Source organism: Opisthocomus hoazin, chromosome Z (assembly GCF_030867145.1).
Source record: "Opisthocomus hoazin isolate bOpiHoa1 chromosome Z, bOpiHoa1.hap1, whole genome shotgun sequence".
Lineage (NCBI taxonomy): Eukaryota > Metazoa > Chordata > Aves > Opisthocomiformes > Opisthocomidae > Opisthocomus > Opisthocomus hoazin.
The window spans coordinates 50,580,185-50,605,983 of NC_134454.1; the positions used below are offsets into that span (position 1 = coordinate 50,580,185).

Below are 25,799 nucleotides of genomic sequence, written 5' to 3' on the forward strand. Positions count from 1 at the left end.
TGTCTCAGTATGACAAGTGAAGCAAGGGTGTATGCAGAAAACTGGATGTGACTTATGGGAGTGAGAGTGAAATAGGAGGTATTTTTAAAATAATGTCCTAAACAAAAAGTAAAGTGCTCTGCTCTGCTCTGCTCTCTGCTCTCCGTCTGCTCTCCGTCTGCTCTCCGTCTGCTCTCCGTCTGCTCTCCGTCTGCTCTCCGTCTGCTCTCCGTCTGCTCTCCGTCTGCTCTCCGTCTGCTCTCCGTCTGCTCTCCGTCTGCTCCTTGTTCTTGTATAGTGTAGTGCTTCTCTGTCTTTTGTCCAGGATAAATGAAATTCTTGATGTCCTTAAAAGTAATAATGCAAAGCATGCTGGATAATTTTGGAGACCATGCTTCTAGAACACTGTAAGAGCACATGAGGATGCAGCCCTATGGGAAAAGAGGAGCTCATTCAGTAGCTTGTTTCCCCCTAAAATCTCTGCTCCCAGCTTGGTTCTCCTGGTACTTTGGACTGTTCTGCTATCTGACAGATGCTATCTGTGAGCCTGTTTAACTCGCTGACATGGTGGTTTACTAAGCTAGCCCTTTCCCTCCACCTGTAGTCATGTTTTCTGCTTGGCTAGTTAGATGAGATAGTGGACAAGTCCAATTGTCTCCAGCATGGTTCAAAGAAGGTGTGTCTGGAAGCAAAGGTGGCAAGACCTCTTCTGCATTGTACTTAGCATTTGCCTTGCTCAACATCTTATGAAATCTAGATAAAAATGGGATCTATGTGCTAAAAAATAACTTGGCAGTAAAATAAAGCTGTGTGCTCACTTGAGGGATTTAAGTACTTCTGTGTGTATTGAAGGTTAGCTTAGACATGGAAGCTAAGATGTGGAACTGAAATTTGGATAAACATACCATTTGTAGTTGTGAGTGCTGTAGCAAGGTGGGCTACAGCTGGATTAAAGGAGAAATGCAGTAACTGTCCTGTTTAGCCAAGTTTAAGAAGAGTCTTGACACAGTGAACATGTGTGAAAGGAGCACTTTAACATCCTGACAACAGCTTCTTTGTTGCCAGTTGGCTTGGGTTCAACAGGATTTACAGCTGCAAATGGGATGGGCAGTTGTGTACAGCGGTTCACTGAGAGCTATGCAGCAGCCTCTTTCTATTATTGTAGAAAGCATTGAAATTGGACATTTGAAATATATCCAGTCACTTCACTTTACTCTTGAACGAAGTCCAAATCTGTAGTAGATGTTTGGCAAGTGTAGCTGTTGACTTGTGCATCATATGTAGCTTATGTTGAAATTAACATGACCTTTCTGTAATTTAAACTGACATCTAAGAGGATTCAGATAAATGTAATTTAGGTTGTAAATCTTAAAAATACCAATTTCATTTGGAAACTGTTTCATGTTTTGTGACTTTATCATTTTGAGGTTTTGTTCTGTTAATATTTCTGTTACTTCTTCCTCTCCCCCCTCCCACTTGCAATATGGTGGTGTTTTGGTTCTGTTCATAGCTAAAGATTTTTCATGCCAGTCTTCTGGGGTTTTAATATCGTTGTCTTGTTGGTGGCTAACCTTGCAATTAAAATGAGTAGTACAAATGTGGTGCACAGGGAAGGCTGTGTGTGTTAATGGTATATCATGTTAAACTGGCAGTTTATGCTCAAAATACAGAGATTGCTCCTGTCACTGAAATAAGTGCTACTCATTGCCGCTTGTCAGATAGAATTTCAAGTATCTGTTGAGAATAAACCTTCCCACCCCTCCTATTGGTGAGAATATTAGTAATGACAGTGTTTATAATTTGAAATAGAGTTTGAAGGCCAACTTCCACAGTTTGTTGCAGAATGGTTAATATGGCGGTAAAGGGGAGATGAATGTGGCTACTTGTGTGAGTCTATTACTCAGGAGGCCTGTAAATTTGATTGGCTGCTGCAGTTCTAGCAGAATCATTCGATTTGAGGGCAATAGAAAGATAAGATATCCAATTACCCAAATGATTTGCAGGGTTAGCCAACGTTGTCATGGAGATGCGAGTTGGAACAAATTAAATTTTAAGCAATAAAATAATCTTAAAGCGTGTCTGGGAACAAGAAAATTTGGCAGTGGCACTTACCTGAATTGAATCTTAGCTTGACACACTGTTGTTTGACATTGATATACTATGGGGGCCTAAACTTTTAAATGGCGTGTTGCCTTTAATTTTTTTTTTCCTTTTGCAGCCATTGCCAAAACAGACTGTAGTGCATTAGTTTTAAATAAAAGGGCATTAATAATATATGCATATCTCAGTGCTCAGTGTGGATTCAATAACTCATGAACAACAAAGTTCATAGAATGCTAGCCTTAATCATTTAAGGCTTTTGAATGTTTAAGTTTTGAGATTTAATTATACCTCCAACATCTCCTCACTCTCTGAATTTGCAGCAAGAAATTTTTGGAAGTGCTTGAGTCTTTCTGTAGTGAAGTTCTAACAAAGCAAGCAGAGAGCTAAGCACAGCGAAATGTTTCTTTTTTTGTTATTACTCTGTGAATGTGTGCATTTTGTTGTCTTGGAAGATCTCAATCACAAAAAGAATAAAGGATATATCATTTAAGTGTACCGCTTCTTTCAATGATTCCGCTGGAAAAAATGAAAATACTAAACGGGTACGAAACTTTAGCTCAAGACTAAACATACACATGCAGTTTCTTACCCAGGGACTTTTGGATTGTAGTATTTAACTGATTTCTGGCTTGCAGCAGGGCTTAAAAATGGTCAAGGATGTCCCATAAAAAGGGCTTTTAACCACATGTCTGTTAGGCAGATGGAGATGAAAATTGGTCTGAGGTCAAGCCATTTGCAGCATTCTCATAGCCTTCGATTTTCTTCTCATCCCCACCACAGATAATCTCAAATGATTCAGTAATGACCAAAAGGTGCAACATTGACCTTTACTCCCTAGTGGATTACTGTGTTACATGCTGTAAATGGCAGGAAGTCCATTTTGTTCTTCCAGAAGGAGTTCAGTGTTGTACTTGGCTTTCTGTGTTGAAAGTGTGAGTTGAGGCAGAGTACTTAAGAATTACCTTCTAAAGCTTTTGTGAATGTGATTTGACAGTATATTCTTTTCATGTGCATTAAAGGCTGATTCTCTGAGTCTTTGGCTTTAAAAGAATGGATTAGGACACAGCTTTTTTCATGTTTTCTTGCTTTTAATCGTGTTGTTCCTAAGCTTTATTCTTCCCAGTCTAATGAGAAATTATGTTGAAACAACTAAAGTAAATAAAAATGTAATAAATAAGACTGCATAAGCCCATCCTTGAGAAGCGGTGATGGAGTGCTTTCAAATACTGATATTTGATGTAGCACCATGGACGCTATAACTAAAGTCACTCCTGGGATGTGTGTGGTAGGCAGTGATTGGAGCAAAACCCAAATTATTGTTGTTGAAACCTCTGAAGTTCAAAAGTGATTAATTCTCCTCAGAGGAAGGTTGCATTCTTGACTCAGGAGTGAGAGTGGTGGCTCTCGTAGGCTAGGGCTTCCAGCATTAGTGCTAAAATATACATGTATGTTAGGTGTGGTAAGAAATACAGTTAGAGTTTGGATACATGTGTTACACTTCCTTTTCATTCTAGTGCAAAAATCTGTGGTTTCAGAAATCATGTTGCTATAAGTATGATATTTTACATGGTGCTTCAGAAGGTACAGTCTGTCAAAATGCGAAATTATCTGGAATAGACTACTGTAGAAGAGAACACTTCAATTCTTTTTTCACAATGCAGAAGGAAAAAAATTACAGTTGTATATACAAACTCTTTCTTAACTGCTCAGTAAAATGACTTAGTTAAATGAATATTATATTTAGTAACTAGTCTGGCTTCTTGGTTCTTTGTTATTATGCTAAGAATTCACTTTAACAAGAGACAAACTTAAGTACGAACACTTGAGTTTGGCAATGGTTAGGTCAAAACATTTAAGTCCTTAACTAGATGGAACAGGCAAAAAAATTTCATGAGTGAAGGGGAAAAAAAAATCCGTTGGCTCAACTTAATTTTACAAAATGCAGCTGAATTCCTTCATGTTAATTTTTAATGATACTTCAGAAAGGAGGGTAGCACTTCAGTTAGGGGTCTGACAAGCTTGTCATTTGCAAATAAATCAAAAGACAATCATTACAACAGCAAGAACCAGTGAATGATGTAGTTTTGCCATTCTTTGATGGGCCCCACACTCAAGTCCTCTATTAAAAATGAATGTATTCAAGAGGCTCTGTGTTAAGAACACAAACAATTAAGGGCACTTCAGATGCTTTGCTAAGAGCTGCTATAGAGCTAGGAGGGCTTTCATGAGAGATGCAGGCTTCTACAGTCTGCTTTACGAAGGAGCCAAAGAACATGGGCAATTAGTCATGTTTGTCTATGCTCGAGCAGCTTTCTGCAAAATTTTCTTTGTTTACTCATTCTTCTGACTGACCTACATGTCTCAAGATCAGGGGTTAGATAATAGCTACATTATATTGGGAAGCCTCTAGAAGTAACTGATAAGTATCTTTCTTTTAAGACTTTCAAATGCATGAGCCCCAAATCTGCAATACACAGTTTACTCTAATGCCACCAATTAATGATGGCTAGTCTTGATTAACAAAGCTCTTCTAAACCCCTTCAAAAAAGGTTTTTGCTTTCAAGAATAGATATATACACACACGTGCGCGTATACACTCAAAGATATTTCACCTTGAAAAGTGAACGTACATTGCCTTTTGAACAGCTAGATTTATATTTAAAGTAATGAAAGTTCCTTTTACTCAATTCTGAAAACAACCTATTGCTACTCCTAACGGGCAAGATTAGGTGAATGGTGCATTAAAACCTGACTTTCGCAACTCACTAGGGAACAGAAATATTCTTTTAACATGTTTTTGAATAAGAATGGCTTTTATGAAACACGTGAGGGCAGCAAACAGGAGATATGTGAAATCTCATAGAGGATAAATAATTTGAAGTACTTTATTATTTAATTATGTGTGAGAAATTGTGTTAGAAATAGTGCTAGTAGGCAAACTGCCTTTTACATGTAACCAGACTTTTGTCATGAAGTATAGAATAGCCTTTTCAGTTTACATTCAGTGTAAATATCTTTTAACTAGCACTTGTAACAGCAGCAAATCTCAAAACCAAACTTATTTGTCGTGTACATTGAGCTTACCTAGCATTGTGGATAAATGTTAAGGATGCTGGTCATGTAAGATCATCAGTGATGCCCTGCTTTGGTAAAGACAAACTCAAAAGGATAATTTTTTTCAGTTCTGATACTAAGGTGTAATAGTACTCAGACAATTATAAAGCAAGATTGACGAGGAAAGGGGGAAAGTTGATTATGCTGCCTTTTTAGAAAATAAATAAAAATTTTAAAAACTCTAATTGACCTGTGTTGGGACTAATAATTATCACATGATGTAGCATTCTCTTGTTTACCGTGTGCTGTTCTGTGTGCTGTGTTATTACAGTGAAGCTCAGATTTTTGGGACCTGTGCAGGAAAACCCAATAATGTGGACAACTTGCATGTTTTATAGACTGTTGAAAAAAGAAGCTTTTTCCTTATAGCTACAAGAAAGATGGTTATATCAGTATTACAGAATAGGGAGACTTTTGTGTAGGCTGTATAGGCCAAAGAACTCTTCAGGAGAAACCAAAGGAGCTTCTTATTTTACTTTTTTCTTTCCCCTCTTCTCACTTGCTGTGATTCATCCTTGTGTCTGTCCTGAACGCAAAGGTAATTGTACTGGTCTAGGGCAGTTAAGTTGTTGGACCCTAAACATCTTAGCTAAACATCAGGCAACCAAACTGTGTGACAGACTTTCTTTCCATAGCTGACATACCTTGCTTTCTGCAGACATACCAGGTATGTGGAAAAATGTCTTTTATTACATAGACACTCACAGTTGTGTTTTTTTTTTTATTTTTTCCTTGTTAATGTACGCTGAAAGTACCAACAGAAGTGGTAATAGTTAAGTTTGATGACTGATAATAAAGCTGGTAACTTCCTTATATTGCCTCTGCTGGTGTGTATGTAGTACGAGTACTAAAGGCCACACACACAGAATGATGAATATTTTATGGTTGTGACACAGACAAAACAGAAACACTGCGGTGGTACTGAAATGGTGGCTGTTCCTACTGAGGAGAGAGATCTGTTGCCCTTGTTGTAGGGGGAGAAAGGTTTGCTGTAAAGCAGCTGTCACTTCATTGCCTTTATTTAAGGGGAATCTTTTTGTCGTAGGAGGAAACTGTCCCATGTATGCTTCAGAGGCTCTTGTCTCCAACAAACTTTAGAATGGATGTGTCAAATGCCAGATGTCGGTCAGGTGGAGGGAGGACTTCAGCTGATGTAAGGATAAGCACAGCACAGCGTCTGTGTAAAAAAAACCTCAGGACGATGGGAAGGCTCAGGGAAAGGCTTGGCAGAGAAGTCAGCCATGTTTTCATCTGACTTCTTTGAAATGATCAGGTTTATGCATATCATTTCATGGAAGGCCTAATAATTCTCAGCAGGGTTCTCTTTGTTTCTTGTACCTTAAAATAAAACAAAAACCCCAAGAAGTGTCTATATGGATTAATGATATGACAGAGACTGACAAGAGCTGTTCAGAGTGTCTTATATGTAGGATGAGTTAGCACCTGGAAGCTAATTTTGGTTTTGTGCAACTGTGCTACAGTGACTGCAGGAGATGTTTTTGAGGAAAAACTGTAGGAGTTGGACGAATACCTTGAGGGTTAATTATAATGGTGGTTCTGAGTGGTGGGCAGATGTATAGGTCTGAAAAGCTGTAAGCACAGGTAAGACTGAGTATCCCACCAGAAATGCTGTGTTCAAGTTGATGTGCCAGAAGTGGAAGATATAAAAGTGGGAGATACATAAAGCTGTCGACAGGTGGGACTCAGACACTTCATCCTGCTGTCTTTGCTACTTTTAGTGAAGGATTGTTCTGTTCTCTGCTGGTTCCTAGCCTTATTGTTCTCCTGTTACTCACAGTTTCACTAATTTGCTGTTACTGACTATCACATTTTCTGATCAGATTCTTTTTCTTGTCTTCATTATTTTAATACTCTCTCGGTATGGATGTTTTGGAAGTATGTACCTTTTGTCTCCATTCTGCCTTGCTTCTGTTTTGGTATTTCTTTTGTACTCCTGATGGCGTGTTTCTGTCAGCAAAACTAATTTTACCTTCTAATAGGCAGATAAAATTGATCATGAAAGAAACATTTTTCTTCCATGCCTGTCACCTTCATGTTATGCTGCTTGATAATTTGAGTAATAATAAATCTACCTTTTAAAAGGCTTTATCTTGGACTTAATGGATTTCAAAAATGCTGTACTTGTTAATGAGCTATGTACAAGGACCAGATTTGTGCCTAAATGTGTACATGGATTAGGTGCTTTAGACATGACAGATGTCCTAGAGTAGCTAACTAAATCTTTTTGCTCATCTGGGCTTATATATTAACTATTTATATTTGCAGTAATATGAAGATGTGGATTTGTTTTTTTTACTTTCTTCACTGTGTGAACTTAGTATAGTCCTTTACACTAGTTAATACATGGCAACAAACCTAAAACACAGTTTTAATCAAAATACTTTTCCTCTATAGACAGAAATCGCCAAGAGATTGAATACAATTTGTGCACAAGTCATCCCATTTTTGTCTCAGGAAGTAAGTAAAACTGTTCAGCTGTTAAAGTGCAATTATGTTGCTTTCCTGTTTGCAAATTAGCTAGTTTTAAGATGTAAATTTTATCACAATACACGAGTGTAAGGAACATCTGTTATAGCTGAAGTGTGCAAACCCCCTGCTAATTTGGTCTAACAAATCTGAGTTCAAACTAGTGACAATGGCTCAGCCTCATTCATTGCCTGAGGAGAGTGGGAGTCTGTAAGATACTATCAATGCAACCAAGTGCTTTCCTTTCTAATAATGGTGATTGCTTGCTTGATATTTGGTTGTCAAATGTGAATCTAGTGAAATAAGCATGCTTATCTTGTCTACATAATTTGTATCAATTTTAGTGTAAAAGGTGAGTAGTTAGTTCAGATGCAAAGCATTGTTCAAGTTTACAAACCTGCATCTGGTCTGAATGACTGCAATTGTAGTGTATGGTGGGCAGCTGCTGTTACATTTTGAAGCCTGCTATTTTGGATATGCCTTTTCAAACTCTACAATTTACAAAGAGTGTTTCTAATTTGTGTTGAGTTCAGTGAAGCACTCTTCCCTGTTTGAAATTTCAGTAGGTTTTCTGTGTGGGCACAGAGTATATAAATGTTAAAATAGACACTGGTGTGAAGTTGACGTTGTCATCCTGTCAACTCAATTAGAAACTGATTATTCATTTGCCAGAGAACTAATACTGAAGTGGCACGGGGCAAGAGGTGAGCTGGCTGCCTTCAGGGTTCTTGTTTGCTTTTGAACAGGTGAGAAATAGGGCACTGTTACCTTTTACTTGTGTATGATGTCTTGCAGTAGGTAGCCTGGGCTTCTGCAGACAAACCAGTTACTCAGATGCTTGTGGTCCTGGTTTGATTTGGTGTGGTCAATGCCTTAACACAAATTCCTCCCCATACCCTTCTTCTTTTAATAGCATCAGCAGCAAGTGGCCCAAGCTGTAGAACGTGCCAAACAAGTGACCATGGCTGAACTGAATGCCATCATCGGGGTACGTGGCCTTCCAGGTCTACCTCCTACAGTGTGTATAACTTGCTTTCATATCTTACTGCTTTGCTATTTTTAAAATAAGCTTAATGTTATGATATTGTAATGCTGTTTTGATGCCTGGTGTTGCTGAAGTGTTTGCCTTGCTTTACACAGATTTTAGCAGGGATAAAGTTTATAGTTTACTTTGTCAGAGCATCATTTTGTGCAGCAGTGCTGGGTGTAACAAAACTTTTCCTGCAAGAAATATAGTGATTAGAAGAGTTGCTTGTTTATTTGTAGGTATTGTATATCAGTTGATGTAGTTACCTTTGCCTCATGCTTTTTGTGACACTTGAGTTCTTGGAGCCTGTACAACTATTCATTCTTCTTTCTGTCCCTTTTTTTGTGAATCTTTCATGAATTTTAAATTAGCAAGCTACTGAAAAGAAACTTCACTTGCTTTTGAAGTAGTATTAATTGTCTGACACAGTGTTCTAATAGCCTTTCACCAAGTCTGTGCTTCTAAATATGCTGAAATAAGTTAATACTACTTGCCTGTGACTGGTTGTCAATCACAAGTCATTTGCTTTGTATTAATGAACTTTCTGAACTGTACATTCCTTCCACTGCATGAGTTCATTTCCCCTGCCACTAAGTCTAGAATATTTCTCATGTTTTCTGCCCTTCCAGACTAAGTAAAAGAAGTAGCCGAAACAAGAACCTGTCCTTTCTGATTTTATTCATATGTGAGCGCCTTGAGCAGATTCAAATTACTCATTTATCAATTTATGTTAATTGCTTGTGAGAAGATGCCCTGCTGGTCTTTACAGTTCCCTCAGACACTTTGTAATGATAATTAGACATGCTGCTGTACGGATTAACAGTGCCATAGTCCAATGACGTCTACAGACAATGGAACCAGTTAATCCATCTGTGCTTAAAATTACATCCCAACTGGAGATAGGAAAAAAAAGGAGCGAGGGAGGATTAAAAGAATGAGCCTCAGCTTGAAAACTCTCCTTTCATCAGTTTCTCAATTGCAGATCTGCAGTTGGTTTGCCTGTGGTAAGCTATTGGCAGTCAATTAGGTGAAATAAACTGGGAGGGTGACCTTCATTTCCTTTTAATAGCTTTTCCTCCCTGAAATGGGGAGCTTCAGTGGATTTTCAGCTTAAATTTTATTCAAGCTGCTTTATTACACTTGACAGATCAGCTTTGCATAAACATACCCCCCCTTCAAATCTGCGCTGTTTTTTTCCTTTCATATCAAATTTTGGCTGTTACTTAGTTGATTTGCTAATAACATGCTAGAAACCCACACAATTACATCTCTATTTGTCACAATCTCCTCTATGCTTTGCTTGTGTAATGAATTACTTTATGAATACCTGATCTGATCCTGAAATACAGCACGTGTACATTTGTGGTATTTGATTAGCAAAGATTAGAGAACTGTACTTTTGCATCTTTTAAAATGAATTACTACTTTGGGATGAAAACAGAATGGAAAGCCCTTTTTAATGAACTAGTGTTAAAGAATATTTTATACTGTACATGGGAATAAGTATTAAAAAATATTTTGAAACGTTCTTAGCCAAAACAAATTTTGCTATCTGAAGCATGTCACGTACGTCTTTTGAAAGTCTGCAGAATATAGTCATTTAAAGCCATAGGATCTGCAAGTACCACATGCAGTTAAGAAATTTTTTGTAGAGGAAAGCTCTTTGGAAGCAGGAATAGAAGCCTCTACCTTCTCAGTTTTTAAATTTTCTAAGATTCGCTGGAAGAGATACTTTGCTGTGTCTTCTGAAAGGCTTCTGAATGATGCCATACAAATCCAAAACTGTGAATGAGAAAATGAACACGTTTGGCACAGGGTTTCTTTGACCATGTAGATGCTTGCGTATACGTAATGCTAAAATTAGATGTATGTCGGAGTGGTCTTTTGCAGTCTTACATGATCAGTAATTACCTTGTGCTGCATAATAAGTTTCATGCTCTGACATATGCTTGATTTTGTTTGAAAGGGATGGTGTGCATCCTGGAAAACCTGAATAGCATAAAATTGAGTTGACAATTCAGTGGACCTTTGCTCCCCCTCACTGAGCACACAGCGTGTCAAGCCCTCTCCCCAGAGGGGAGGACACATCAGAAGCCTGTCTGTTCCTACAAGCGGCAGCTGCACCGGGAGTGGGCATGGCCCAGTTTGATAGCAGCTGTCAGTATTGTTCAGGGACCCAACTTAGTGTAAAGAACAATGGAAGGGCCGTGCTGTTAAAGTGCAGTGTCTTTCAAGATAAGAAAAGAAATAGTGATTTAACGGTTTAGACATCTATTATGAGCATGAAAGATCATGAAGCTTCTTTTCAGAATGCAGATAGGCTGGAGCAGTCTGTAACAGTGGAAGATGCAATCGAGTAGCCTGTGGTGTCGTGCTACTGAGGATACTTATGCACAATAAATTTTGAGGATAGGAGGGAAGTTTAGTTTTCCTAGCTGATGTTCACTTGCATAGTGCCTCTTGCTTAGCTAAAATCTGCTTTTTTGTCGAGGTTTGACTCTTTCCCCCTTGTTGCTTTCTCTCTTAAGGGGCCATTGTTTCCTGACACTAGATGATTAAGGTTACCTATTGGCTTGCCTGAGTTAAGGCAGTTCCTATTGCTGCTGGGCCATATGTGATTTCTGGAAGGGAACAAAGCCTAGAATTACTGGGAACAACTTTGAAATGCAAGGTGATTTCGAACTACCTTTATTTTAGACTTTTTTTATTTCTGGGTGGAAAAGTGGAAGCCTGTTAAGAGGACAGAGTGTGAGGATAGGGACTTGTAGTCTCATGGGACTGAGATTTTCCAGAGAATTTACCTACAAAGACAAAAGCCAGGCTTTAGAATAGGTGTGTATTAAGCATGTACAAAAGAATGAATGGACACATTTTAAAAAAAAAGTAGTATCGTTGGACTCAGTGAGCTTGTAAGCAGTGCTAATCCTCTGTGTTGATTAAAAATTCTTACTTCAGGAAAGGACTGTGGATGATAATTGGTTATTAACAGTCATACCTCTGGCATTATACTTTTCCTGCATGTTCTTGAAAAGTTTGACTTCCAGCCATGGGGTAGCAGTGTGGCTAAACAGCCTCCTCACCAGTTTCTTTTAAATGGTGCCATTTAAAATTTATTATAAGAGTTGAATGAAGTAGCAGCTTTGCTAGATAAATAATAAACAAACAGAAACCTTGTACTTCAGATAAGTGCACCTGTTAACTCCTTGGCAGTGCTGCAACTGCAGGCAGTGTCCACGTTTGGGGTTAAGAGAGAATCCAGATAATGATATGAATGAATTGGGTAGACTATCATGTTTTAACTTGAAGGGTTGTTTTGGTGTTTTTGAGAGATGAGATCTGGCTGGAAAATCACAGGTACTCAAAGTTCATGCCAGAAAGTTTAAGGGACAGTTAAATTGGTCTGTATAGATGTAAACAATGCAAAATTTATTAGATTTACTTTTACCTTAATAAACTAGTTTTGAGTAGAATATGCAAATATCTGAAAGGTAAATACAAGCAGCAAACTGGAATCTTCTTAGCATTGCATTTTAGATGCACAATTTCAGTGCACCACTGAGTAGCCAGGTATGCCTTATTTTGCCTTTTAAGGTGGGTTGTTAATGGTTCTGTGAAATACGTATCTTTTGGATTGACAGTACTCTTGAGACAGATTGAGTTGTAGGCCTCTGAGGCACCTCTCCACTGTTGCATGAAGTGATTGGCTAAAGGATTAGCAAGATGTGGGATTATTTTTTCTCTTGGCTGTGGTTGCCAGCTATCTCTGGGATTGTAGTGTGTGAAGCTTAAGAGGATGAGGTTAACCTCTTGAGGGTTTATTCTTATGAGTGTGTAGTTAATCCTTAGAAAGCCTATAAATAACTAGGCTGTGTGTTTCATTATAAAATAGAAATACAGACTAGAGCAGAAATGAATGCAGAACTTAGTGCAAGGAAAGAGCTAAGCAGCTGTAGTATTACTTTAGATCCTCCTCAGCCGTGATCTACATTATGTGCTGAGGGAGGGGAAATTGCTTGAGTTCTTTTAAATTAAATAAAATGAGATCTAGTGAGCACAAGACACTGTGTCCTCACTTTTAACATAAACTAGCTAACCCCAAGTCTAAATTACTAAACTCCATCAGTAGGAACTCTATTGTGTGGGAACATCCTGGATTATTCTTCGTATTTTGCTTCTTTAAAGTATGTAGAAACCTTTATTACATCCTAGGATTCTGTCATGGTAGGTACTTCTAGAATACAGAATCACAGAATGGTTGGGGTTGGAAGGGACATTTGGGCATCTGTTACAGTTTGACTGCAGCCTGCAACAAAAGCGCCACGCGGCCGCCCCTCTCCCTGCCGGGGTGCGGAGGAGAATGGAAAGAAACAGGCAGAAACTGGTGGGTTGGGATAAGGGCAGTTTAACAGAACAGCAAACAAAGGGAACAGTAACGACAACGGTACAGATAAGGAGAATGTACAACACGAACCGCACAACCCAGAGAGCCGCTCTCCCGGATCGGACCAGCGCTACGCGCTCCCGAGCCTCGAGTGAGTTCCTGCCGCCCTGCTCCCCTCCACCGGAACCCAGCATGACGGCACATGGTATGGAATACCCTGCTCTGTTTGGCCAGGTGGGGTCAGCCCACCCTGCTGTGTCCCTTCCTGGATTCTGGTGAAAATTAACCCTGTCCTGGCTGAACCCAGGACAGGGTCATCTAGTCCAACGCCCCTGCCGAATCAGGGTCACCTACAGCAGGCTGCACAGGACCTTGTCCAGCCAGGTCTTGAATATCTCCAGAGAAGGAGACTCTGCAGCCTCTCTGGGCAGCCTGTTCCAGGGCTCTGTCACCCTCAGAGTGAAGAAGTTCTTCCTCGTATTCAGACAGAACTTCCTATGCTTCAGTTTGTGCCTGTTGCCGCTTGTCCTGTTGCTGGGCACCACTGAAAAGAGTTTGGCCCCATCCTCTTGACACACATTCTTAAAATATTTAGAAGTGTTTAAAAGATCCCCTCTCAGCCTTGTCCAGGCTAAACAAGCCCAGTTCTCTCAGATATCCCCCAGAGGAGAGATGCTCCAGTCCCATAATCATTTTTGTAGCCCTCCTCTGGACTCTTTCTAGTAGTTCCTCATCTTTCTTGAACTGGGGAGCCCAGAACTGGATGCAGTACTCCAGATGGGGTCTCACTAGTGCAGAGTGGAGGGGGAGGAGAACCTCCCTCACTCTGCTGGCCTTACTCTTCTTAATGCATCCCAGGATACCATTGGCCCTTGTGGCAACAAAGGCACACTGCTGGCTTAAGAGGCCCCAGACTTGTAAATTAAGTTTAAAATAGGTAGCAAAGGAAGAAGGTATTTGTCAGCATGATAACTGGTATTCTTAAATAGTGGTCAGATTTTTACTGTTGGTGCCACTAAATTTTAAGGAAGAATAAGAAAGCGTTATTAATATGTATTGGCAGTTTGTACTACTTGAAACAAACCTGGGAGAAGGTGTAAAATGTGAATTAATAGGTTTAACCAAATTTCATTTCCACTTGACCTCCTCCACCCACAACACATGGCCTCTGTGCTCTCTGGACTGATGGGGAAATGGGGGACCTTGGAGCAGCGACATAGAGGAGGATAAAGTGTAAAAGAGACAAGAAGTTCCTGGAGAAGATGTTCTCGGTTATTCTGAAGAAAAGAGTCAAATGTGTCCAGAAGTCAAACGTAACTGAGCTGCAGGCCAGACCTCCCTTATCTTGCAAGGTTTCGTGTGTGGGTGGATAGAAAAAGCTGAATCTTGTGTCCTGTCCAAAAAGAAAAATAAAAGATCTTCAGGTGGCTCTCTCATCTAGAACCTAGTATCTAAGCTACAAGTCAGTGGTGAGCCCAAGTATATGGTTACAAATTTGTGAAGTTAAACAGCTTTCAAGAAAGGAGTGGAAGGGAGATGGTTGGAAGAAAATGTGGTTAGCTAGAGCTCAAACCTGAAGATACACAGCTGCAACTGTGAATGCAGAGAGAAGGTAAATTCTGATGAGACGGGCACGTGAGGTACCAACAGTGAGTTGGTACCGTTTGCTAGATTACTGTCTACTGAGCAGACGCTGGGGATATGGGAAGTACACGTTGAACAGTGTAGAACTGTATCTTGGTCTGTTTTGCAGCAGAAGGGAGATATGGGGGGACTAGTAAGATAAGAAAAATCTGTATATGTGGCAGTAGTAAGCAGAACACCAGGATTAAGTAAATAGAAGCAGAGGAGATTGATATGCTGGAAGAGAAGATTCCTTATTTTTGTGAACTTGACTCCAAATGATTCTGTTAGACTGGTTTGGAAGGAATAGCTTTGGTGGAATAGAGTGGACTAAAGTTGAGTCAAAATGCTGTAATAGTACAGTTCAAGGCAAGGATTTACGGAAAGTGTGAGCTTTAATAGAGAGAGTATGGAAGGGCTGCCAGAAAGACAAAATGGGGGTTAGGGTTGGGTTGCTTTTGAAGGTGGTTGGGACAGAGGAGTGTGTGTGTGTGTGTGTGTGTGTGTGTATATATATATGCATATATGTCATTGGAACAGAACATTATGTTATTTAATCCCAGAGGAAAGGCCTACTTCCTCTAGAGAGTGATTCAAAGCACCTCTCGATTAAAGCATATGCGGGCAGAATAGCTTTCCATGTTTGAAAATCGTTTTTCTGAATATTGTCCACTTTTCAAGGAAGTAGGAGGCAAACCGAAGAGATGAGGATACCTTGTTCTCTCACAAATGTCTGCTTTGCATTCACACTTGAAGTGAGGCAAGTGGGGGAATTGGAGTAGGTGAAGAGTCGGTAGGCTGAGATAAAAATGTGATGTGACCTTCATGAAAGAAGTCTGAGAAGCAGTAGGTTTGGAGGAGAAAAGAGTTCGGTGGGAGGAATGAATCATTTGGCCCAGGCAAAAGAGAAACTCAGCTGGGACTGCACATGAGGTGAATTGAAATCAAATGCAAAGAAGTTAGTTGAGCAAGGATGAAGCAAAGCATGGTCAGGGAGTTGTCCTGCAACATGAGCAGGAATAGAGGTGTTGGGAGTTGTAGGGCTGTAAGTTGGACTCCTTTGCAGTAGAAGAGAGGTGCAAAGAATGAAGCAACCAGATCCGAAAAGATCTAAAGCCTAGTTTTGAGAGGCTAAGACTGAGGTGAACTGCTAGTGTGCTAATGGGAGTAGTGTGGACTGCACAGGCAAAATATACCTGTAACTGGATGACTGTGACAAAGATGGAGTCAGTGGGAGTAGAGAAGTGCAAAGAGATAATGCAGAGGGGCTGAAGGAAGATACAGGGGGACACAAATATTGTAAATATTAAACATTTAAATGTTAACCACATGTCCATTAAACATTGGAAATGTGCAAGAAAACAGCAAGCCGCTATGTTTTTCAGGGGAAAGCAAGGCAAACTGTCGAGATAGGGGTCTGTGTGGGAGGACTGGAAGGAGAAGGGAGAGAACCTTGCTTTCCTTTTTTTTGCGCAGAGCAAGACTAGCACAGGCATTTAGGATAACTTTAGCAAGTATAAAAGACAGGGCAAAGGCACAGTTTGTACAGCAGTTTGCTGTAACTCTTCAATACGCTGAAGAGTTTGTATGAACAGCAGTATTTCTGGTGTCTGGTAACTGCATTATTTTTTCTTTTTTTTGTAGTACTTGTTGAATTACCAAGGTTGTCTTGTATAACACTTTCTGAGGACATCCAGTACTGTTTTTAAAGGTGCCGGCTAACTGTAACTCTTTAAATTGAATACATACAAGCAGTAGTGTTGAGGTAGTAAAAGCAAGGATTAGCAAAAGCGCATTGCTCAAATGCATATTCAGAAGTGACCGTCTTTTGGTAGGTGGAAGGTGTTACAGAATGTATAGGAAATTTCTAACAATCTGATCTGTGGCTTGGAACAGTGAATAAAAATCAATGTAATGCTTTTCTCACGACTGTCATTTTTTTTACTTTTTGCTGTCTCTGAAATGCTTTTGGAGTTAGCAGTAGCTGAGACAAAAGAGTGATGAGCACAATTTGAAATGCTGTATTTAACTTCTGGATTTTAATTTACAAAGAAGCCTTTCTGCTTCATCATTACTATGTTCGTGTTCAGCAGCATTTAAATTTCTGGAGACTAAAAGAGCCTGGGAGGGAAATAACTACTTTTTAAGATAATCATATGTCAGCAATAAAACCCCCTAGAGTAATATCTAGAAGTCATTTCCAAATTGATGCATGCTTGAACGAGTTGATTTTGGCTGCTGTGGCAGCAGGAGCATGCTTTTGAAGTGTCATTGGATGATTAGCAGCATGCTAACAGTAGCTAAAAAGACAAATACGTAGATTTGAGGTTAGAAGGTGAGTAATAACAGGCATTTGTGGTTGCCCCAGAAAAAAAACGTGCTAGCGGTTTTTGCAAACCAGAAGCAATGTGTGCTGACATCTTCGTTCTATAGACTTAAGGTTTGCATCTCAGTCTTCAGAGAAAGAAATATGTACTTGTCTAAAACTAAAGAAAAGCTTTGTTCTTGAACTGACTTACACTGACAGTGATCAGAAGAATGTAATGTAACTGGTTTCAGAAAACCAGCCTTTGTCTTGTCTGGACTAAGAGAATTTAAGGTCGTCTTCTGTGGTTTTCAGAATGTGGTTTTGAATTTGTTACTTTCCTTTAGAGTCTGGGAAGCCCTTTGATGAAGACATGTTCTCCTGTGCAAGGATCATTTTTTTCCGTTTTTACTCTGACTACCCTTCCACTCCCTCCTGCCCTGTGGCATCTGTCACTCCGTTGTTAAAGTCTTTTTCCTTCAAAGTGACTTCAGCTTTGCTATTTGTTCCTTACTTCTTTACAACTTAGCCTAAGGAAAAAAAAAAAAACTTCACATTATTTAATCGAAGGACAGATAGATGTTGTTAATACAAGGACTCTTAAAACTTGCTTTTCTGACTTTTTTCTGGTTCCTTTTTTGCTATAAATTGAGACAGGAACTATTCTGAAGCGAGCCCTGTAGTACATTTTTTTAGAAGAATAGCTATTGGTGAAAAAGCTATATATACAAACACATAAAAGAACTTTCATATTTTTATATAACAGTATAAACAATATATATGTAATATACAGAATAGTATGTATAATATATTCCATACACTGTAGGTAGTAGATATCTTACTATATTATTAATATATTGTTATAAAATACATAATTGTGTGTCTATGATATATAAAATATTATATGTGTGTATATGCATATAAGGTTATGCTAGCAAAAGGGCTTCTTTAGTTCATAGGCTGCTTGTTGCCACATAGCTGCTGATGCAGGCACTAGCCATGCTTCAATGGGTCTGCACTTAGTACAAGCTACTAACTTTTAGGTTGACTTGCAGTGCCTAAAAGCATGGAGGATGGAAGAAAACCTTTCTTTTCTGTTGGCAAAAGCCCTTATGTGGATGCAGCTACACCAGTGGAGTGCTAATGCACCTGGAGGAGAAGATGTCACTGAACTGGAATTCTTCCATCTGCTGGCAATATCCTGCATCCTCGCTGCAGGGCTCTGCTGCCATGGGGTGATGCGCAGAGGCTCCACAGCATGGCTAGGCTGCTAGTGCAGGTCCACTCGTGTGACAAGTGCCAGTCCTGCTGGCAGTACTATATAGTTATTCTGTCTATGTCAATGGGATGTTAAATTTTGCCATTTAAAAATTATCACTAATCTTTTGTTAAATAGTTAATTGCCAATCACTGTAGCAGAAAAACAGCTGATGTGCTCATTTAATGGGTGTGGTGACAAATAATTTGGGTGAGGTCACCCACATCTGTCATTAGTGTTTGCAGGAGCGATCTTTCTGAAGAGCCCTGAAGTATAATATCGCCTTGTCTTTCTAATTCTGGTGCCTGAGCTTGCCCTCCAAAATGCCAGAAGGTAGGGCAGAGAAACCTAGCTGCTTAAAGCGAGACAGAAAGGTGCAGCAAAGATTAGAGTTGCTGCTCAGTGTGGTGCTAAGGAAAAGATAAGAGTGCTGCTTTCTCCCTGGCAGTCTGTATGTCTGCAATCTGTAATGATGATGTGGGAGCTAATCAATGGTTAATAAGCTACCCTTGGAAATAATCTTTATATCTGCTATTTGCATTATATTAGGGAGTATTGAAAGAGCTGTTTCTCAGTTCTGTAGTTGTAAAGCTAACTACAGTACTGAAATTTAAAAATGAGATCTTGTGATTCAACAAAAATAGTGTGTGTGTGTGTACTTGTAGGTAGGCTGGTACTGGCCGTGTAGTTCAAATTGATAGTAATGCAAGCCTTTCTTGTGTTGAGAGACTTCATTTTCCATGTTAAAAAAAAAAAAAACAAACACATGGAATACAGAACAGATTGTAAAATACAAGATAAAGAATATATTTACTATTTATGTCTTCTATAATGATTTTTAAGGAGCTCTCAAATTTTCCTGCTGTAGTAATGAAAGATTTTAGAGTTTTACTAGGTAGATGCATGCTTCAGTATAACTGCTTTCACCTTTGTTGGCTGTCTCAGTTGCCTTCTGTCACCTCTTTGGAGGTGACCAATGTACACCAGTGGCTTGCTGGCCCCACAGTAGAATCTGCATTCTCTTCCTATGTTGTAATTTTTCTGTGGAATCATTTTTCTCTTGAACTACACCTCTAGTCAATAACTTATTTTTTTCAGAGAAATTAGCGTGGTAGCTTCATGACTGCAACTAGTTTTTATTTTCTTTCTTTAGAAGGAGAACTTTTAGGCTTATAGAGCAATTATATAGGGAATTATGCTTCAACATGTTTCTGCTAACTTTAGCAAGATTAAAGAATGTAGATTGATCTCTAATGCAAGGAAAAAAAAACAACACGGAGAGTATAGCTGGCCAGGTTTAGTATTCTATGGTAAAACTGTATAGCGTAAATCTGTGGAAGAAATATATTTTACAGTGAAACAGGTGTGCATCATTGTAAAAGTGTAGTGAAAGCACTAGAGCATTAAGTGATCTTTTAAATCTTTGTAAGCCAGCTGAAATCAGCATTGCTTTTCTTATTTTGAGTTTTCTGAAGAACAAAGAAGAGACAAGTCTTGATTCCTAAAGGAGAATCCCATAGCAGAGGACTGAAAGTGATTTCTGAAAAGCAGGGGAGTAACATAGGGAGGAAGAAATCAAGTGGTCATGTAAAAAAGGAGTTAAAGGAAGACAGATAAAAAACTCTAACTGAGAACCATAAACCTCATGGGTTTCTGCGGTAGCTGCATGGAGTACTTCGGACATGCTGATGGTCTTGTACCTGATTTTTGTTTTTTTTTAATAGATAAGGTGGTAGAAAGGCTTAGTTTTTTAATGTTCCCATAACTGCTGTATCAGCAGAGCAGTGAAATACAAGTTCTCAGCCTTATTTCAGTTACCTTAGTGATAAAGTTAATTTGTGAGAAAAGGACTGCTTGGGGAGTGTGTGTGGGGGGAGCTGCTTTTATCCTAGTCAAACATCAGTTTTCTGGTTTGTGAGGCGATTGATGCAACCAAGTTGATGTGCAATTGAGACTTATTAGTGTGGTTTGTGTTGTTTGAACAAGTGGAAACAGGAACTTTGAAAAACTTCGAAGAGTCTTCTGTTCAGAAATTTAAAATTAGTTTAAAGCAGATTCCCATGGTAGAAAATAGTGACAAACTTAAAACTTTTTCATCTTCTTACTGACTTTTATATTTGATTCCTGACATCATTTCTCCACACAGTAAAAAGTTTGATTTTTTTTTTTTTTTTTTTTTGTGGAAGTGGAAACTAAGTGGTAAGACCAAAATACACTTTCCTATCTATCTTCTGTAATAAAGGATGAAAAAGGAACAGGATTTTTCCTGTGAGACAGCTGGGTCTTTAAAATAATCATACCACTGCGACCCAAATTTTATATGTATGAAGTATATGATTTTTGGATAGCTTTTGCCAATACAGTCCTTCTGTGGACTTAACAGTGACATTTCATGTGGCTTATAGACAGAATAAGCTTGCTGATGACACAGTTTGTTCTGAAGGGACATTCTCCTCCTGCACCCAAGGCACTGTGGCTTGTTCACATAATGGATAATTTTCAAATAAGTTCTACAAAACTACAGAGGCTCTGTTCTTGGCTGGCTAGCTAGAGATGCGGTAGTGGACACTTTCAAGTTTGTTTGCTGTGGTATAGTGTAGCTTCCTATCTGTCAGAATAAAATCTGAGAGTAAGTAAGGAAAGCAAATGAACCAAAATAAACACAGATGTTTCAAAGGAATTTAGATAGAAAATTAAGCAATGATAGTGGTAGCTAACTCATTTTTCTAAAACATGTTTGAACAAAGCGAGAACAGTAAACACTAAGAATTGCAGAATTACAGAATACCTGAAGTTAGAAGGGACCCCTGGAGGTCATGTGGTTGCACAAGACCATGTCCATATGGCTTTTGAGTATCTCTGAGGATGGAGATGCCCCTCCCTGGGTAACCTGTGCCAGTGCCCAGTCATTACCACACTAAAAAGTATTTTTCGATGTTCAGGAGGGATCTCCTGTGTTTGTGCTCATAGTCTCTTGCCCTGTCATTGGGCCATCCAGCGATGGACCACAAAGATGGTTAAGGGACTGGAGCATCTCATGTAGGAGGACAGGCTGAGAGAGCTGGGACTGTTTAGTCTTCTGCAGGCCCATTGTTGGATACTCTCCGGTATGTCCATGTCTCTTTTGTATTGGGAAGCCCAGAACTGGACACAGTGTTCCAGGTGTGGCCTCAACAGTGATGAGCAGAGGGGAAGGATCACCTTCCTTGACCTGCTGGCAATACTTTGTCTAATGCAGCCAAGGATGCCATGCACCTGCTTTGCCACGAGGGCACACTGCTGGTTTATGTTCAACTTGGTGACTGTCAGGACTCCCAGGTCCTTTTCTTTCCAGCTGGGTGGCCCCCAGCATATTTTGGTGTGTGACATTGTTCCTACCAGTGCAAGACTTTGCACATCCCTTTGTTGAAATTCATGAGGTTCCTGTCAGCCTATTTTTCCAGCCTGCTGAAATCCCTGTGAATAGTAACACAGCCATCTGGTGTATTAGCCACTCCTCCCAGTTTTGCGTCATCGGCAACAGAAAACAAACTCAGAGCTTAATTTTGTGGATTGCTGCTGTGGTACTGAAGATTTAGAGTTCAAATAGGTTAGAAGGAAGTATCTTGCAGGCAATCCTAACACACTTTGTGATTAGTTAGTCTAGTATTGTATCAAGGAAAAAGAAACATCCAAAAGTAGTGAAGAGGAAACACAACTTCTGCTGCTGAAGCAAAGTTAGAAAATGGAGTAGTAAGCAATCCGTATTGGGTAGCTCATATATCAGTCTGTTCACCTATCATAGAATCATAGAATGGTTTGGTTTGGAAGAGACCTTCAAAGATCAAGTTCAATCCCGCTACCTTAGGCAGGAACATCTTTCACTAGATCACCTTGAATACTTCAGGGATGGGGCACCCACAGCTTCTCTGGGCAGCCTGTTCCAGTGTCTTGCCACCTGCATTGTAAAAAATGTTTTCCTAATGTCCAGTCTAAACTTGCCTTCCTTCAGTTTAGAACTGTTGTGCCTTATCCTGTCACTACAGGCCCTATTAAAAGTCTCCCGCTGTCTTTCTTATAGGCCCACTTTATATATTGAGAGGCTGCAGTTAGATGTCCCCAGAGCCTTCTCTTCTCCAGGCTGAACAACCCCAACTCTTTCAGTCTTTCCTCATAGAAGAGGTATTGTATCCATTGGATCATTTTTGTGACCCTCTTCTGGATTTGCTCCAACAAGTCTACGTCGTTCTTGCACTGTGGACCCCAGAGCTGGATGAAGTACTCCAAGCGGGGGTCTCATGACAGTGGAGTAGAAGGGGAGAATCGCCTCCCTCAGCTGGCTGGCAGTGCTTCTTTTGATGCAGCCCAGAATATGATTGGCTTTCTAGGTTAAAAGTGCACATTGCTAGTGCATGTCCAGTTTTTTGTGCAGCAGTATCCTCCTCTGCAGGGCTGCTCTCACTTTGTTCATTCTGTACTGATACTAGGAATTGCCCCAATGCATGTGCAGGACCTTGTACTTGGCCTTGTTGAACCTCATGAGGTTCAAATGGGCCCACTCCTCTGGCCTGTCAAAGTCCATCTGGATGGCTTCTCTTCGCTCAAGCGAATCAACTGCACCACTCAGCTTGGTGTCATCTGCAAAATTGCTGAGGATGCACTCAATCCTATTGGCTATGTCATTGATGAAGATACTGAGTAGCATTGGTCCCATTATGGATCCTTGAGGGACAACTATTAGTTACAGATTTCTACAGGGATGCTGAGCCATTGACTCTTTGGATTGAGTCTCATTGACTCTTTGGATGTCATCTTCCAGCCAGTTCCTCATCTATCTAACAATCCATCCATCAACCCATTTCTCTCCAACTGAGTGGCAAGAATGTTGGAGGGACCCTATCAAAGGCCTTCCAGAAGTCTAGGTAGATGATATCAGTAGCTCTTCCCTTGTCCACCGATGCAGTCACTCCATTGTAGAGGAATGTGGAAATATTTTTAAGGGAGGTTGTTTGTCATTCTACAATAGGTTCTTCCCTGTCGTTGAAATATTCATCTGAAATTACCTACAGAAACTTGAATGCAAGTATTTACTAATGGCTTAATGAGTTTACTCCTACTAGATTTGACTGTTGGTAGTGTGGGAGGTGTGTGCGGAGTTTGGGGTTTTTTTAGAAGGAGGGAGAAGACTGGATCTGACAAGAGCATAATCTGGAGTTGTTTCCTTTTTTGGAAGGTTACATTTGCAATGTTGGTTTTAAGAATATTTCTAAACGGTGAGGGAGAAGGTGATTGCTTGGTCGGCTAGCTGTGTGTGCTCATACAGTGGCCCTCATATGTTCCTTTGCCATAGATGTTGATACAAGATTTCATTTCTGCTGCTTAAGCAAGCAAATAAAAAACCTGAAGATTTCCCTTTGGGAAGTGAGAGAATATGGCAATGAAATTGAACACAGTAATACGTGTTTTGCTTTTATGTCTTTCTGCCTGCTTGAGTTTAAGAAAATTGCATTTCTTCAGTTTTTCAGAAGTTGAAATGAAATAGTGCCCTTTACATTTTAGGTCTCTAACTTTTGTGCTTGCCAGATATTTTTTTCAGAACACCTCTGTGGAGCTTGGGGGAATTTGTTGATAGTATTAGTCGTGCTAGTGCCAATAAGGTTTTCTTGAAAACTTTTTCTGCTTTTAGGTGTTTATTTAGAAGGGCACAACAGAAGACAGCTGTTGTAGTTTGGCACCAGGTGTAACCTTTTTTTCCACTGTTCATGTACAATCACATCTGAATTTTTGATTCAGTGCTTTTCAACAGATACTGAATATTACATCACACATCTGTTTAAGAACAGAAGAATGAAGAACTATTTAATGCTAGGAACTCAAATCTGGATTTGAAGTCAGTCATAGGTGTTTGTGACCTCAGCAGAGCTACTTCAAGATGGGAAGTGGGATTGTAGGAGCTCATGCTCGATCTTAATAAGCAAGGAGCCTGAAGGAGATGTGTCATTGTTTATAGGAAATCTGTTTCACAAAGACTTACTGACTGTTGCTGGAAGTCGCTGGCAGAGATTGAAAATTAATTCCAAATTTTATATCCCAGTTAAAGAGCTCTTTATAGCTGGAAATTGCCTGGAATGTTGGAGGTAAAAAAACTATACTGCCTTTAAACTTGTTAGGAGGTGCTTGCTCAGAGAAGCAAGTGCTGTGCTTTTCATACATTGATTTTTGTGTCTTTGTGGGCTGCTTAGGAGGATACTGAGAAAAAATTTGAGGCAATAAAACCTGTATCTAGACAGTACAGTAAGCTGAATTTGCCTTTTCTACGTGTTCTATGAAGAACTTCTGGTTTTGCAGCAAAATGGTGGGTGAACTACTGATGCTTTTAGGATCACTACTATGGCTAATTATCTCAGTGCAGTCACTTATGTATGCATCGTTGCACTCTTCTCTATCTTGCCACTTCCCTCTGAGAGTGTACAGAGCTCTTGCTCTGCGAGTAATGATGATAATTGGTAGTAAGACAGACCTGTTACTCATTCTTTTTTGAGCACATTTCTTATGGCAGGTGTCTAGTTTTTAATTAACAGCTAATGAACATGCCTAGTAGACCATGATACTGCTGCCAGCTTACTCCGTTTTATATCTCACTGCTGCTGAGCTCTTAAAAGGTGACAGAGCAGGCATTAGTGTCTTTGAAGTGACAGGAAAGTGATTATATGCATAACATAATTGTTTCTAGGATCTACTATGGCAAATGTCTAGTTACTGAATGCATCTGGTGAGTGCTGCTGTTATCCATCTCCCTGGTCTTTAGTTTCTCCCTTTGTGTGCAGCACATATTCCTTTTTCCACTCCTAGGGGAAAATACATACTTTTAACAATCCAAGTTTTTAAAATAAAAAGAGCATGGACTTCTGGAAAGGATCATCCCTATGTGTTAGAGAGAACTTTAAACCTATTATGAATAGGTAATATATAAACAATAAATCAATATATTTCAGTCTTAAACAACAGTGAGCCCCAGATGATAAACACTAAATCACAATATTCCTTTGCTGGTGTAAAAGACCATGATCAGGTTTTCAGTCTTAGGTCCATTTAATGTAGTTGGATATTTAAGCATCTTTGGCTACCATTTTCCTCTGCTATCCTCAGTAACCATTTTGAAATCTGCTGAGATGTTATGCAGTGATGTGTTTCCATTTGCAGCTCTCATATTCTGTTCTACACCTTACTCTAGGCATTGCTCCCCACCATTTGTATGCAGTCCCATCAGAGAAGCAGGATGTAGCTCGACACATACTTTCAGCTTCAGAACCTGGTAGAGGGGATTAATCTGTTCTTCATTTCTGGGACTTCTGAAATACCCTGTGTGTAGCCTGCAAAGCAGAGCTAGGGAGAGTGTGGGTAATGTGTCCGTAACAGTCCGATTTCTAAAGATGTCAAGCTATGCTTCCTGAAATCATGCAGGTTAACCTGTTTGCTAATTAAACCTAGCAAGAGAGGCATGAATAAAGAGAATCTTCACAGGCTTCCTGAAGGGTTAGGG

The 25,799-nt window shown here is 39.7% G+C and overlaps 1 protein-coding gene across 3 annotated transcripts in view; it reads left to right on the plus strand.

The window, feature by feature from the left end:
- LOC104331180 (TLE family member 1, transcriptional corepressor) overlaps window positions 1-25,799 on the plus strand; it is an 84,570-nt gene that overhangs the window by 14,450 nt on the left and 44,321 nt on the right. For 2 of the 3 annotated variants that reach the window (XM_075411707.1, XM_075411708.1), the window contains exons 5-6: window positions 7,612-7,674; window positions 8,597-8,701. In XM_075411707.1, the coding sequence (XP_075267822.1) occupies window positions 7,612-7,674; window positions 8,597-8,701 (168 nt within the window). The remainder of the gene's footprint in view (window positions 1-7,611; window positions 7,675-8,596; window positions 8,702-25,799) is intronic. The other variant, XM_075411710.1, reaches the window with a different exon arrangement.